Source organism: Chlamydotis macqueenii, chromosome 3 (genome assembly GCF_036417535.1).
Source record: "Chlamydotis macqueenii isolate bChlMac1 chromosome 3, bChlMac1.mat, whole genome shotgun sequence".
Classification (NCBI taxonomy): domain Eukaryota; kingdom Metazoa; phylum Chordata; class Aves; order Otidiformes; family Otididae; genus Chlamydotis; species Chlamydotis macqueenii.
This window is the reverse complement of record NC_141558.1, coordinates 50,745,505-50,761,729: the sequence shown is the minus strand read 5'-3', so window position 1 is coordinate 50,761,729 and position 16,225 is coordinate 50,745,505. Positions and strand designations below refer to the sequence as shown.

At 36.5% G+C, this 16,225-nt stretch overlaps 1 protein-coding gene across 1 annotated transcript in view; it reads left to right on the top strand.

Annotated features, from left to right (window-relative positions):
- Positions 1 to 16,225, top strand: part of REV3L (REV3 like, DNA directed polymerase zeta catalytic subunit) — a 133,250-nt gene that overhangs the window by 50,035 nt on the left and 66,990 nt on the right. The window contains exons 2-5 of the mRNA XM_086745892.1: positions 1,266 to 1,455; positions 3,951 to 4,025; positions 5,471 to 5,631; positions 9,363 to 9,459. Of these exons, the coding sequence (XP_086602018.1) occupies positions 1,266 to 1,455; positions 3,951 to 4,025; positions 5,471 to 5,631; positions 9,363 to 9,459 (523 nt within the window). The remainder of the gene's footprint in view (positions 1 to 1,265; positions 1,456 to 3,950; positions 4,026 to 5,470; positions 5,632 to 9,362; positions 9,460 to 16,225) is intronic.

Below are 16,225 nucleotides of genomic sequence, written 5' to 3'. Positions count from 1 at the left end.
GAATTTCTTCCTTAAGACTAATCTGAATTAGACTGGGGTTGATACTGGGACCAGCCCTGTTTAACATCTTTGTTGGCGACATGGACAGTGGGATAGAGTACACCCTCAGCAAGTTCGCCGACGACACGAAGCTGCAGTCAACACATGAGAGGGAAGGGATGCCATCCAGAGGGACCTTGACAGGCTGGAGAGGTGGGCCCATGCAAACCTCGTGAAGTTCAACCAGGCCAAGTGCAGGGTCCTGCACCTGGGTCATGGCAATCCCAGGCACAAATACAGGCTGAGCAGAGAATGGATTGAGAGCAGCCCCAGGAAGGATTTGGGTATGCTGGTGGACGAGAAACTCAACATGAGCCGGCACTGTGTGTGTGCCACCCAGAAAGCCAACCGCATCCTGGGCTGCATCAAGAGGAGCGTGGCCAGCAGGTCGAGGGAGGTGATTCTGCCCCTCTATTCCACTCTCGTGAGACCCCACCTGGAGTACTGCTCCAGAGCCCCCAACATAAGGAGGATGTGGACCAGTTGGAGCGAGTCCAGAGGAAGCCACGAAGATAATGGGGCTAGAGCACCTCTCCTGTGAGGACAGGCTGAGAGAGTTGGGGCTGTTCAGCCTGGAGAAGAGGAGGCTCTGGGGAGACCTTATGGGGGGGAGAATCACCTCCCCTGTGAATGCTAATACTGAGAAGTAAGCATATTGTTAGAAGGTTAGAGATCTGCATGTGCAGTAGAGACTTCTCGGATATCCATGGATTTAAAAAGTTGAAAATGACCTGTTTTTTTTTCTGTATCACGACTTATGCCTTAATCATTAGACTGTTGAATGGTCTTGTAGATGCTCTGGTCATTCTTTTTAATTTCTGAGAGGTGGTGTGCTCATCTCAGTGAGGAATGGGAAGAACTTTGATACTGCAAATTTTGCAAAGACTGAGCAACGATTAAGCATCCAACACTGAGTCAGTATGCAAAATTATTCTCAGAGAGGTGTTGTGTTATTACTGCAAAGAAAATAGTGGCAAATTCTGCTGTTATACAAGCATAATTCTGTGTATGTCATGTAACCACATCTGTTCTGTATTTCTTTTGTCAATTAGTCTAATGTTATAACTGCTCTAATTTGGTACCTTTTGTTACACCTGAACCTGTTTCATCAGTTTATCCTGTCTGCAGAACCTGAAAATAACCTGAAAAAATACATACTTAGGGACTACTTAAAAGAAAAAATATATATATTCATTAGAAAATAAATGCTTACCTTCTCTTTTTAGGTCAGAAGACTTGTCTGCACTTACATGGTATCTTTCCTTACCTCTATGTACCGTATGATGGTTTTGGACAGCATCCGGAATACTATCTTCGTCAAGTGGCATTCAGCATTGATAGAGCACTTAATATGGCTTTAGGCAATCCATCTTCTAATATTCAACATGTTTTCAAAGTGTCGTTAGTATCTGGAATGTAAGTATGACTTGTTAGAATTTTTGGTTATTTATTTTGAAATGGTTTTGCAGTTGTACTACATAGAAGGACTTACTATGGACCTGGGTGACTTCCGTGCTTTTCCTTTTTCTTTTCCCCAGTATGTGTCATCATAGAGGCCTGTACGACTACCAAATAACTCTTCTCACATGCTTTGACTTTAACATAATCAAAAGGTTTTCCCTGACTTGACACAACCATTTTTTCCTCAACTTGGATCTTAATGTCTATCATTTTTCCAAAACTGTTCTGTTTAGCTTTTTCTGTCTCTGCTATTACAGCAGTACTTTCCAGCAGCATTTTCTACCCGTCTGGGTTATTCTCGGTTCCCTGTGACCAGGTGTGTCTTGCAGGAGCCTGACTCTAGGTCTTCTTTTCTGTGTTCATCTAAGATGACCCCTTTAGGAAGCACATCACAGAGACTGTCAGGTCATATTTATCCATCTGATTGTGCCAGCAGCACAGGCCGGGAAGTGGAGGCTCTTAAACATTAATTTACTTACCTGTCAAGCTGACTGTTGTGTTTCCTTTGGTGTAGCTTTCTACTACTGCGGGAACTATATGCTATTATTGAATGTTAATGTTTTAAGGATTCTCTTAATCAATTTTTATTTAACTTGCATAACCAGGGACTGAAAAATATGTCAGATCATAGTGAATAATAGGGAGCTGTCCTGGAGGAGCACAGTTAGTCTATACATGCATTGAATTTTTCATCTTCAAAACAATGTAAACGCTGATTTTCAGTGTGCAGCACTATCTTTTACTTTTTTTTTTTCATGCACTTCTGAAATATGTTCTTTCTAACTGTTAAGTTTAGGAAGATAATATTTCTATTCCCAGATAGTTTTAGGAATATCTTCTGCATATTGCTAGTAAAGTGGCTGCAATATCTTATTTTCATTTTTTAGTCAGAACTTTCTGATGTGTTTTTGCAGTAACAAGGACTGTAACCCACCAGATTTCTTATTTTTATTCTCTTTGTGAGAACTCTGTAAATTGTAATACAGCTGTTCGTCTCAGCAGTGAAAGCTGGGCAGAGTAAACTGTAAAGAGGTCCAGGCATAAAAAGGCAGAATATGCTGTCCTTGTGCGTTGTGAAGTTAAAGTAGGCATTCATAGCTAACCTTGGAAGTGTTGTAAATCTTGTTCTCCATGCTGCTGTCTCAATGTGAGTATGGATCACTTGCCATGCAAGTACTGACTTTTTTTTCTTTTGTAAAGTAGCTTTTCATTTACATGCCTACAGCACATTGAATCTTTATAACTCAATGTTTATAACCTGTCATTAGGTTTATTCTATTTTTCTCTAAGAAAGAGATTGATTCATTATACATTATTTCCTCCTTTTCAGCTTAACAGCTTTAAATTTGTTTGTTTTTTTTTTTTTCAATTTGTTTTAACATCATAAACATTTTTTTAAACAGTTCAGTCTAGCTTTTGGAGATATTAAATGTGTGCATACTTTACCATATTAAGGATAGCAGTTTTAATGCTCTAGTTGTGCAGTTCTGCTGAGTTTGCATTTAATTTAGGACTGAAATCCCCCTTACTACTGAACTTCATTTTTTTGACTTAGCAGGTAAGCATCCCAGTTGCATGTTTTATAGTACTTTTGATAAAGAGATTTTATTTTATTTTGTAGAGGTAACATTTAAATGTTTGTTTTCCTGAATTTCTGTTGACTTTGGTTGTGGTTACTGCAAACTGTAGACTTCATACATTCACCCATGTGTTGAATTATGGTCTGTTTCCTTAACATACTGTTTTACAAGCATGTTAGATTAGATTAGAATTCTAGATGCTGAAAGTCAGTAATTCAGTCCAGTAATCCTAGAATTAATGCTGCCTGTTCAACCTCAGTTTAGTCTTGACATATTCATTGTGCTATATATACCTTAATTGCATTCTCAAATCCTATTTTCTTCAGGATTCATGCCTAATTTAGTGCACGAGATTATTAGTAATCACTGAAAAGGGGCAGCTGTTCACTTTTAAGCTGTTCTCATTGTTCAGTTATTTATATTACGCAGCCAGTATTTACTCATTTACACCTGATCTGCAGAATTAATGTCCTTATAAGACTTCGTTACAGTATTTATCAGACAGCCTGAATGCTGGTTTTGAAGTAGTCTGGTACTAATATGTTTATTAAAAATACTGTTATGATGGTGTGCCATCAGTGTGTTTACACATGGGGAATGTGAGAAACAATGTTAAGCCAGACATGCCTTTTAATTATTTTTTTTCTTAAATACTTTGACATGCATAGGGCCTATTCTTTTTGTCTTTATATAGTAACATAGTGCTCCCCTTTGGCCTGACACGTGGGAATTTTCATTCTCGTAGACATGCGGTTTATCTTCTAATTTTTTTTTTCTCTGGATTTTAATACTCTTTACACAGTAAAATGCAGTTACATAAATGCCTCAGCATAACTGGCTAGCTTCCTGCTTTTACTTTTTCCTCTCCAGGCCTTTTTATGGTTACCATGAAAAGGAGAGACAGTTTATGAAGATCTATCTTTACAATCCTGCAATGGTAAAAAGGTAAGGATGTAGTGATATGACGTTCTGGCTGATTTCCTTATATCTTTAATTAAAAAGTCAATTTTGCAGCAAGATTCACCTATGTCTTAATAAAATAAAAGCAACAAAATTATTGTCCAGATTTTTCAAACACATAAGAAAGTTGCTGATTTTAACCGCACCAATGATCTTTTTAAAGCACAAGCATGATAGGAAAGTAAGACCAAAATGTACTTGCCTTTAGTTATCTTGTATTAACTGTAATTCTTGACCACTTGAACAAATTTGCATCAGGTTACTTTTCCTGTAACTCTTAAGGAGAACAATGTAGTACTCTTTCGTATGTTAATGAAGTAGATTTTGTTAATTTTTAAGTTTTTTTTAATTCCTGCACCCATTACTAAGTTTTAAATATACTTGAAAAACTGGATAGTTTTTGTTATTATACACTTTCTGTATTTCTCAGTGGGGTAATGTTCTGTTAAATGAAAGCACACTTGATCTCAATGTTACTGTCACAGTAGTTGCAGTAAATTTAGGAATAAATAAGGAGGAATTATTTCTCAAGAATAAACTGAAATACCTTGAGTGTGTAGTATGACTTGTGTGTAGTAACTTGATTTTTTTTTTTTTTAAGATCTAATACATGATCGTGAGATAGGATTGTCTGGTTTTTTTTCTAGGCTAGTAAAATTTTGCATTATTTTAGATTTCTATCTTAATGTAATCTGTACACATGTATGATATGACAGTTGTTTTGAACTTTGGAGCTTCTCATGTTTGAATTACTCCTGTCCAAATAAGGACTCACACTTCACTTAAATTATTCCTTTAATTTTTCTGTATGAAACTTTATTTTTTTTAACCCAGTTTGCTGCATTTAGAAATGATTAGTGCTTTTATTTGATTTATACATGTATTCTGTTACTTTGAGATAAATCTATGGCACCAATTTATAATTATCCAAGTACCCGCAGTTATTTTTTAATGTGCAGGTGTTTAAAAGAGCAGATCTGTCATGCTTCTAGGAAGCTGTTAAAATACTGCTTCTGTGTACACAGTATGTAACTTTTAAAACTATGCAGGACAGGAGAACTAGAGAGACTGTCAAAGTGATTACTGGTGTGTAGGCATACAGCTGCCACAGTTATTCTGTAGAAAGATTTCCGTGGGCTGTAGTGGCTTTGGATCACTTGCAAGAATGGTACATGGTAGGATGTTCTTTCAGAGATATTTTTTTTTCTTTTAAGCTGGAGGATTCACAACTCCTTTGTAATTAATGCCTAAATATTGAATCATTATTAGCAGAGATCATTTTTGTGAGTCTGTTGTGAAAACAAAATTCTTATGTTAAAAATGCAACTAAAGCAAAAGTTTAAGTATCTTTTATTTCCATAAAATCAGATATCAGTATTATTATACTGGGATAATTTTTTGTTTCTGTCCTACTTTGTGTTTAATTTTAGAGTATGTGAGCTTCTGCAAGGTGGAGCCATAATGAACAAATCTTACCAGCCTCATGAAGCCCATATTCCCTACCTCCTTCAACTCTTTATAGACTACAACCTATATGGAATGAATTTAATAAACCTGGCTGCTGTCAAATTCAGAAAGGCAAGGAGAAAAAGTAAGATGTTTATTTCTTAACATGAAATAATTGTTTTGAAGGCTAAAAACTACCATTTTGAACAAAATGTCACAAGCTGTCAGACCTTTGCCATAGTTTGCTGCTGAATGGGTATTGTGTTGTTTCCCTGTAGTTTGCTTTCTGTGTCAAAACAAAGTCTGTGTGTAGCTTTCTATAATTTTTCCTTTCTGTGGCTATGTTTTGGGACTGAGGAAGAGTCTGCTTCCTGAAATGAGATGCTGTATATCAAGAAACACATGTTCTGTCAGCAGTGCAGCTGTGGCCATTTTCACAAGCTGATCACACCTCTTTTCAAGTTAGAAAATTAAAAATAGTTGACATTTAGGTGAAGAATTTACATGAGAGATAGCATACTAATACTGTTGCTTTAATTTTTGATGTTTGTTTTTGATCCCTGTATCAATTATAATTCTTTTTTTTTTGCTTGCAGTAGTGTCGTTACGGAATTATGGCTAATAATTATGCTCTGCTGACAGATAATATTTTTAATTAAAATGCTTGTGTTTGTACTAAGGTCATTTGTCCTAAAGGTAAAATTTGAAATAAATGTCTGAGCAAAGGAGATATTTTAAATTTTCATTAAAAAAAAATCAGTTTGGCATTTTGAATGTACACACCTACATAAAAATGAAGTTTGGCAAGAACATCCATAATGTTATCTAAATATTTCAGTATAAAGGGGAGATAACAATAGGAAAACTATAGTGTCTTTGGTACTTAACATTTAGAAAAATAAGTATTGTTTACTTAAATCATAATTGTTCCTACAGCTAATGCAAGAGTTGAAAAGAATGGTAAAGTATCTTTCTGTAAAAACAGCAAGTAAGAATCATGCTGACTTTAATTTTATCCAATTATTTTTATGCATGTATATTCAGATAACAATAGATTAGTCTATGGGGTTTCATAACTGATTCTCATCTAAAGAAAAATAATCTTTTCATACTAAGCAATAGGCTACATTTTTTGCTGATGTTAAAACTGTAGGAAGACAAAAGCTCAGCCACGGACAGAGAATCCTGAGGATCTTCAGTTCTGAGGAAGTATAGTCACGCACCTTCAGTCTTCCAAACATCCAAAGTGGCCTTCTGGAGAAATGCAATGTGATTGTGTCAAATAGTTGCTCCCAAGAGCAACTCCCAATGCAGTCAAGAGGCCGGTCCTTGCAGAGCAGCCCTGAGAAGCGCCATCCTTTCTAAGCTCAGACCTATTGGAGTGGTGTAGAAGGCACAGCCTGTGCTTATGACTGACACACTTACCTGCTTGTTCCACAGCTTCTGTGTCTTGGGTGTGTGCATTCGTTTTAGTCAAGTGTAGTTTTTACCATGCAGGTCAGGCTGAACATGGTTTCTTGGAAGGCGGTAAAAGCCTTTGCCTGAAGACATGCAGCAAACACTAATTTTTCTTCCGTTGCGGATGATGATATAAAAATTGGTCTGGCAAGGAACAGAAAATTCAATAATAGATCCTAAACATAAGTAAGCAGCCTCAGGAGCCTGTTTCCAGTAGTATTTTTTTCACTGAGATAAGTAGACTGTTTTGAAGGCTGAGAGAGGTCAGCAGGCAAGTTTCTAGTAGCAAGAATACTCTGCCTTCATCAGCCTATATCCAGAAGATGCAGGAGTTCTTTTTTTTCAAGTTCTTCTCTTTACGGATAGTGAGGAAGAAGGCTGCAAATTTATTCATGTACTGCGTGCCACTAAAACTATTACAAATTATTTTCGGTAGTTGAATCTTGTTTTGTAATATGACTCTGAAAGACCTTGATGTGTCACTGCTACTGTCTTTAAAGATCTTCATGTCAAGAAAAGGAGAATATTGAGTGTCCTTAAATCTCTCTCTCTATGAGTAACTTCACTGAAGAAAAAAAACAGATACAGGAATTTGAGCCTCAGTCTTTAGAAGTATTTGAAGGTAGCGTTCATAGGGAATAAGAAAGAGGGTAATGTACTGAAACTGCTCTGGTGTGGTATTTGAAATGGATATGATTTTTTAAAATAATAGTATTTATTTACCAGTTGGCCTAAAATCTTTGATAGCTGCTGTGATTTATTTTCCTTTAAAATGTACAACTATTCAGTCCCTTTTCGTCAACTCAGAATAATCAAGTTGCAGGTGAAAAACGACAAGAGATGTTTCCATGCATAGTCAGATTGCATTTTAATACAGGGAATTAGCTGATATGCCACATACTAAAAACATGGCAGTACTTCTTCTTCCTGGACCAACTCTGCCCAGGGGCAAGTCATCACCTTTGAGCAGGAGAGACACTAAGCTATGCTAGATTTGAGCTGGATCTGTCAAAACAGGATCAGATATTTTGTGTTGTCTTTCTGGAGTCACCTGCTTAGGCATTGCAGTGCATAGACCATCTTAGTGAGGGCTGAATGTGAGCTAGCTCCTGCACAAACACAAGCATGTCTTTTCACCAGACTTGAGTACCACATTTCCCATGTGAGTTTAGTGTCCGTCTGCCATGTCAGTGCACGTAGGAGTCTGATGTAGGGGCAGGGTTTGCAGAAACTAGTCTGAGTGCAGTAAGGTTGGTCTGGAACATATTTAATTAAGCCTGCTGGATTTCAGTTGCTTCTATTTGTAGCTTCTAAGGCACTTCTGGCATAGTGTTTCTCAGTTGCTTCTGTAGTAACTATATTATTCAGGGCTTCTTGCTACATGAGATATCCTTCTTCCTGCTATTGCAAGTAGTGGAATTCACATTGGCAAGACTCTATTATGAAATGTACTTTATTAGAACAGGTATTTTTATTCTATAATTTTAAATATTTATTTACTGAAGGCCTCAGTTATTGTATCTTTAACAAATGCGAAAGTGTTTGCTGTCGCTGAAATGTAAATTTAAGACGAAAAAAAAAAAACCCTGTTAATGTGTGACACCAACATAGCTGAGGAAATTCAAGGTTGAAGCTGGTCTTTCACAAAGAAGCAGAAGACTGAGTAATTTTCAAGGTCTCCCATTTCATCTCCCCCCTAGCTCTATTCCTGGGCTTTTTTCTTTCTTTTGCCATATCCTGTGTATGTTGTCTTTCCTTCCTCTGAAGAATGAAGGTTCAGGAGGAGACCACAAGGGAGGTAGTGAATCTTCGGAGAGGACTTCTCTAGCATGACTTTGGAGCATGCTTCCTTACACTGAGACCTCTGAGCAAACTTCGATGGTGTTTTCTTTATTTGTAGGTCAGAAAACATCTGCCTTCATAGCAGGTTTCTACTTACTGCTACTATCACTGCATCTAGAATATATTGTGTATTCTCTTTCAATTTACATATTAGAGGAAAAGTGTGAAGTAGAATTTAGTGTTTTCTTTGGCTTCTGTTTTCCATTGGGATCTTACCTGAGGACCCAGACACTTGGGAATTCTGTTGTTTACATCAGATTCTGCATAGTTTACTTTGAAACTGTGCAAATAGGAAAAGATTGAACTTAGTTTAATATATGATTAGAACACAGCAAATGTAATTCTAGTAATGTCAGTGTGTTGAGAATATACTTATATATGTCTACATGTTAGAAAGAAAGTTAAGTAATTTAAGATAGCATAGTTACTTTTTGAACATGGTATCATGCAGTGCTGTTTGTTCTTTAGGAGCGTTTGGACTGGTAGTATTAAATAATAAACACAGTTATATAATGAAATATGCAAAAAATATTGCCACATAAGTGAATGCTTTTCTCATTCTAATTTTCTTTCTAGGTGATACATCAGGTATAATTAAGCATCATAGAATTCATTTGCCAGAAAATTCAAGTAACGCATCTTTCATTGAATGGGAAGAAGATGAAATACCAAGGTTAGCATGCCAGATTTTTTCATGTATGCTGTATTTTCTTAAACATATCAGCTTGTACATACTACAGGGTTCCAGTCTCTCATTTAAAGGATCCTTATATATTTTATATGTTTAAAAAAAAAAAAAGTCTTACTAGTGTGACACAGATGATCATTATTTCGTTTTGGTCATCTGACACTTTCTGGTGTATGATTGTAAAAATCTAACTGGGAGATAACAGTGGGAATATATGTGGCAAATTCAACTTTCTGGTTTTTGGAAGATATGTTTCTAGCTAATGACTTCTGATTAAAAGCTAGGCAAGTTCAATACTTACAAAGAATACTTACATCAGTTCACAGATTCTGTTTTTGTAATCACCCTTAACTAACATGAGTAATGCTGTCAGAGTTTTCCAATTTGTCCTTTTCAGACAGTAGCTACATAAGAATCTCAGCTTAGAATTTTCATGTCCACCTCCCATAGTCTTCCTTTTTTTCTAGACATTTCCTAGTCTATAGCTTGTAATTTGTAATAGCTTTACTTCTGTAAGAAAAGGAATGTATTTGACGTGTTGGGGTTTTTGGGGGCAGGGGGCGGAGAGGAGAAAGAGACAGTATCTGGTGTTGCCTCAATTTGTGTAGTTCGTCTTTAGCAAGTTCATTCTTTAAGCTACTTTACAATGTTTGACAGGTCCTGTAAATACTCTATCATCTAGTATTCTTCTAGATAGAATTTGCATAGTTCTTGTCATTCTTCTCTGAGTAGCTTATCAGGCTCAGTATGCCGCACTGCTTACTAGCGTTACGTACTGGGAGCATCCGCAGTAGAGAGTAAGTGCCTTAAACCATACTTAAGATTTTTCTTGTGTGCAAAACCTTGAGCTTGTGCAAGGTAGCATCTATTTCTTTGATTCTACTACACCTACCTTAAGGAGATTTTGAAACGACATTCATTTAATGGTTGTCTTGTGATTTTTAACTTGTGGTCAATTGTTGTTCTTGGGCTATTTCTTATCCTTTTTTGCTGCATACTTCATTCATAGTCCCTTTCAGCCTTTATTTGGCTTGGTTACCTTAAGCCAAGTTACTTAAGCTTTGGGGGACTGGGTATAAATTAGACTAGGATTATCTGATGTTACTTTATACAGATCTGGGGAAGGCAAATAAGAAAGCAAAGTAGCACTTCCTGGCTATCAAACACAGTGAGGGATGAGCCCAGCATAGTAGGAGCCAAGAGTATCTTGTCTGCAGGCACTCATCCTCATGGCTGTATTCACAAGCCTTCTTTCCTCCTCTTTCCACACTTTTAATATATACAGCCAGAGGCAGAGCACCTACCTTGTGCCATTCCTTCAGCTCTCACACACGTTCCAGCAGTGGGATGTTAGCAATAATGGGGCTAATACCAAGCCTGTCCATTCATTCTCTGTACTTTTGCCAGCAGAAATTTATTTCTTGAATGTAAAGCCTGGATACTACATAGTATACCAAACAAATTCTCTCTAGCGCTGTATGCAACGATACTGGTAGTTCTCTTCCTGATATGCTTTACAGTCTCATTTACCATATCACTTTGGCTTATAAACATTTTAAGATTTATTAGTACAAGATATTTCTCCTCTTCCTTTTTTTCCAAGTGATAATCTTCTGTAAGGAATTCCTTATAAATTCATATAGGGTCTTGTATTCCATTTTAAAATTTCATCCTGTTTCTATTATGCTACTTCTAAGTTATCCTGCTTTCATTTTATGATACTATGATCTGGTTATGTATCCAATATGTCTACCAGCTTGCCTTATCAGTATATTTCGTTAGTAGACTCCTGCATTTCCCGACAACAGTATTAATGAGATGTGAGGTAAACTCAGTCCTAGAAACTGGTCTATATTCAGTTCTATTAATTTTGTGTCAACCCTCAGCCTTTTTGTATAACCGATAGGAATTTCACCTTTAGCTAGCTCTTAAAATGCTTTAATAATTTAGGAACTCTTTTATGTCTCCTCCAACTGAAATTGTTTCCCAATTGATACTGTGTTAAACTTTTCTTTGTCTAGAAAATGAATTATTTTATTAAAGATATTCTAGCATGGCTGTCTTACACATTCTCTAGGATGTACATGCCACTGCAAAGTAACAAACCTAAAATCTTTTCCATTCCTGACTTTACTCTGTTCTGTCTCTTCACAAAATTAATTGCCTGTTATAATTTCTCCTGGATTATTTATGGGAGGCATTAACATAAAACAGCATTCTTGTAATCAAACCCATATTGCAGCTTGTCCCACTTTCAGATTACCTTCCTACTTTATTTCCTATAAAATTCCTAAAATTTGCATCTAGATTAGCTTAATGGACCAATAATTGTCATGTTCGACCTTGCAGAGGGTAAATCTGACCCAGATAGTATATGAGATATCAATCCGAGGAAACCCTTGTAACTGTTTCCTAAAATGATTGTGACTCAGATTTTTTACATACTGTTTTTATTCTTGCAGTCTACAGCATTTCTTGATATCTGTAAAGCTACCCTCCTTCCTTTGTTTCTCTTTCCTTAACTGTAGTCCAGACATTTTATTTCTGTGTATAGTTGTATCAACAGCTATATTGTTTTTCAGTTTGATATGCAATACCAGCACAGTCACCTCACTTTATTATCCACTCTTCTTGAGTTCAAGTTGAGATATTTAACTGTTTTGTGAATTGTTTACCAAAAAAAATTTATTTACTGTATTTCACCATTTGACTGCTATTTCCATCAGCATTTGGAGTTTCCCCTATGTGTCAGTACTGAACTTCTAAGTCTTTGCTTGTCCTTTATATCAGATACTAAGATCTCGTAAATCTTTCCCTGCCTTTCACCTGTACACTTAAGTTGTTAGTTGTTCTTTCAAGAACAATCAAAAGGGGAAAAGACAGTCAAATGTTGTTTAAGACTGCAAAATTTTTAGGACTGCCTTGTATTCTTAGTGATTGGGATGTCTGTTGAGACTCATTATCCTTAGTTTTGTGAACATAAAGAATACATTTTAGAGATAGTCCAATGTGTATCTGCCAAGTCCTTGCTGAAAGTGACAGTTGCCAAGTTCTCTGGTTTAACAAAGCAGTGCCAGTGATGTGTCATTTCTTGATTTTGGAGTACAGTATATCAAAGGGTTGAAATCCAATCCTGGATGCCAGGTAGATAATATGCAAGATATTATTTAAGTCTTATGTATGTAACATCAGCAGTATTTGCATGAGTAAATGCCAGTGGTGGTTCCTTATTTCAGAAAACATTTGAAAACTATGCAGAGTTTCTTAATGACTGAAGTAATTCTTCAGTACTAGGTAGCATGTCGCTACTCAGTCACTTCTCCAGAACAGTGTTTAAACCAGCCATGTCCTGTCTTGCTCCTGGCAAATCTCTGAATTACTAACTTGCTGCTATAATTAACATATTGTATTAACCCAGGGGGCAGTTCTTTTAATCTAATTCTAGAGTGATTCTGTTACGAAGTAGACAAATGTCCAAAGCCACTAGTGCCCAGGAATGCCTGATATTGTAAGGCTTTTAGGTGCAATACTTGCCAGCATAACCAGATGGGAACCTACAAAGCCCACCTTAAAATAGGCAGTAGTCACCTGAGCCTGGCAGTGCTATCCAGCAGTTTTGACAAGGGTTCTTCACCTGAGACACGCTTATGTAGTTCCTCAGGTAGCTGATAATAAATGATGAACCACTTCTATGAGTTCCAGTGAGAACTTTCTGGTAAAAACATCAGGCTTGAGGTAATCTGCTGGTCAATTCTACCACTTGGACATGATGTGTTAAAAACAGAATGACTGGTAGAATGCTTTTGAGAAACACTTTTGTTTTTAAATCCTATATTTGCTATTGAACACTAGTTTATATGGAAGTGGAGAGGTCTGACAAGTAACACAGTCTAGCAGTTATGTAACGTTACAGATTTCTACTAGTTTTGTGGCTGTCATAATTGATTTTCTCACTTGTCAGGCTGTCTGTGTTTTTATTTAGCCATTTGATTCTTAATAAAATGTGCGCGTTATTCAAGTCACTGGAACTTCCTGCAAACAAAGACATTTTTTCTTGCACAAACAGAATATCGAAAACTATTATGTCAAAGTTTAGAGTCCTTATCAGTGTAGTTGAGTGACACATTTCAGATTCTCTAGGGGGTTAATTTTTTATCTACTATCCTCAGTTTAACCTTACAAATACCTGAGATGTGGTCATCACAGAACTTGTTTCACTAGACTGTCATCAATCTTGGTGAATTAAGATACTGACCCTGATGTTCATTCTTTAGGGTTTTTGAGGCCTTTGATCTAGATAACTGTATGTAGTGGTCACTTTTTTAACTGTGTGTCCACTGTTGCTTTTAATTCATTGCCTCAGCATCTGAGGAACCAAACCTTGGTACTTTCTTTGAGCACAAGTTTCATCCTACATCATCATCATCATTATTGTTATTACACCAGTGAATAGTGCCAGTAAACTTATTTTCTTCAAAAATAGGGACCATTCTTTCTCGTCTGTTCTCAAAATAAATTATTTGGAGCTTTTTCTGCAAAGGCATGGTTGTTCTGTATTGCAGTTTTTCAGCATAGTGTGCAGATATAAAAAGTAATCTTAAATGAATTGGTTTGAGTATCTCAAGTAGCTTAGACATAGCAGCTCAATGTTGTGCAACTCTGATTTATGTTGCTTCTTAGGAGAGTAAAGTTTTGTTCTCTGGCAGCTGGATTGCTTCCATTCCTATGCCACCTCACTTAAACTTGCCTTTCATATATTTATATTACAACTTGTACCTTTGGAACAATTCTATCTATGTTTTCTTTTACAGAATGAAACCTAGATGCTATGAAAAGCTTGGCTGAGACTTGCTAAGTCTTCTTTTCTAACCTTGTTCTAATACAGATATTCTCAAGTCATGCTTTTGACATTACATAAAATTATCTTTTTCTTTGCAAAACTGATGCATGTGATGTGAGGCAGGTGTTTAGTCCATTGTACAGGGCAATCTGTGTCAAACAGATCACTTCTGAGTATCTTCCAAGGCGTAACAACTGTTAATGACCCGAAGTACTTCATATTTTCAACTGACTACAGATAGGAGACTGGACACATTCTGACTTCTTCATGCTGTCTTCTCACCTGCTAATTGCAGCACTGTAGCTGCTCAGGAAATGTAGCTTGATCTGGGAGAGTGGAAGATATAGTTTTGTGTATTTTCCTGATGTGTTGTGCATGTTTGTTTTAGGTGAGTAAAACCAGCAAACCTAACAGCTGACCAAGCTATTGACGGTACTCAGATGAAATAGTTGTCAAAGAAGCACATAATCATATTAAATAACTGTACTTCAGGACAGTTTGTACTCCTCCCTATCCTCCTGATATTTTTGTTTTAATTGGAGTACATCAAAATGTTAGAAGGGCCAATCAAAGCTGCTCTGCTTTCATATGCCCTTTGAGGTTTTTCCTAAGGTGGGAACAAATGACTCCTTGGCCTTTATGGCTTACCTGGGTGTTTCAGAAGCCTGTAGTGCTACTGCCCTGAATTTTGGTAGTGGAAGTGTCTAGCGACTCGCCTTGACAAGGACATTAAAATGCCAAATGAATGACCCAGATGTATTGAGAAGACATCTTTCAAGTCTGATGAAAGTCTTGCTGTATGTGTCAGTTGTCTTTATTAGCCTCCACATCAGTCTTTGAAACATGCAGATTGGGCTGCCAGCCCTGCCTTAATCCTGAAAACATTGATAAGAATTACGGTGATAAATGCTAAATTTGTTTTTAAAAAGGGCTCTTGTTAGCTCAGTGTTTTTAATTTTAATAATATGCCATGTTAATTGGAATACTGTAGTTTTTTGACAGAAAGATTCCTTATATCTGTTTGATTTAGAGCTTGGGCAAAATGAGTTTTTCTTTTTCTAATCGTCCAAATAATTTGATTCTCAGTGAGTTGCAGACAAAGAACATTATTATGGAAGAAGATTTAAGTTACGATGACAGCTACCAGTTTCTTTTGAATTCAACAATGTTGAATTTAGTGTTATTTTTGCAGGATAACTACATATTAGAATTTCTTATTTATAAGAAATTTGATTATTTAGAAAGCTCTTGGGCCGATTCTGTCTGTGGTATTGATCAGTTCCCAAGACAAATCACTGGACATACTCTTGATGGGGATGTGGAAAACCAAGATGTGGGGTTTTTTGACAAAATGTCCTAACTAGTTAAAGAGAAAAGAGTAGAAAGCTATCTTTTTGTCAGAGGAAAAGGAAATGTTTCAGTTAATGGTTTTAGTCATCAAACTCTTCAGAAATAGGTCACTAACACTAAAAATATTTTTTTTGTCTCAAACTTTTCAAGAATTTTCTTTCCTTCACTTTCTGTCTCCCTCCTCTTTTTTTTTTTTTTTAAGTTTATTTCTTTTTAAAGCGGAAAGTAGTGAAAGTAGAAAGCTCAGAGCTTTGCTGTTCTATCTACCCAACAAATCAAAGACTGATCTTGACCAGATTTATGGTAATTTACATGTGTCATTAAGCAAAGGAAAGTTTTAAAATCAGAAACTCTTCTCATATCAATGACCACTGTGTAAGGTAGTCCCTTTTCACTTGTTCCCAGAAACGCTTTGATTTCATGAAGGAAGCAGACAAAATTTTTGCAGCCTCCTCTCTCATTCTTGTTTCCCAGTGATCTTGCAGTTCTTTCTTATTATGCGATCAAAATGCAAGTTTCAGCTTGCCTGCAGTTCCTGTCGCCCACTGTGCAGGCAGGCTC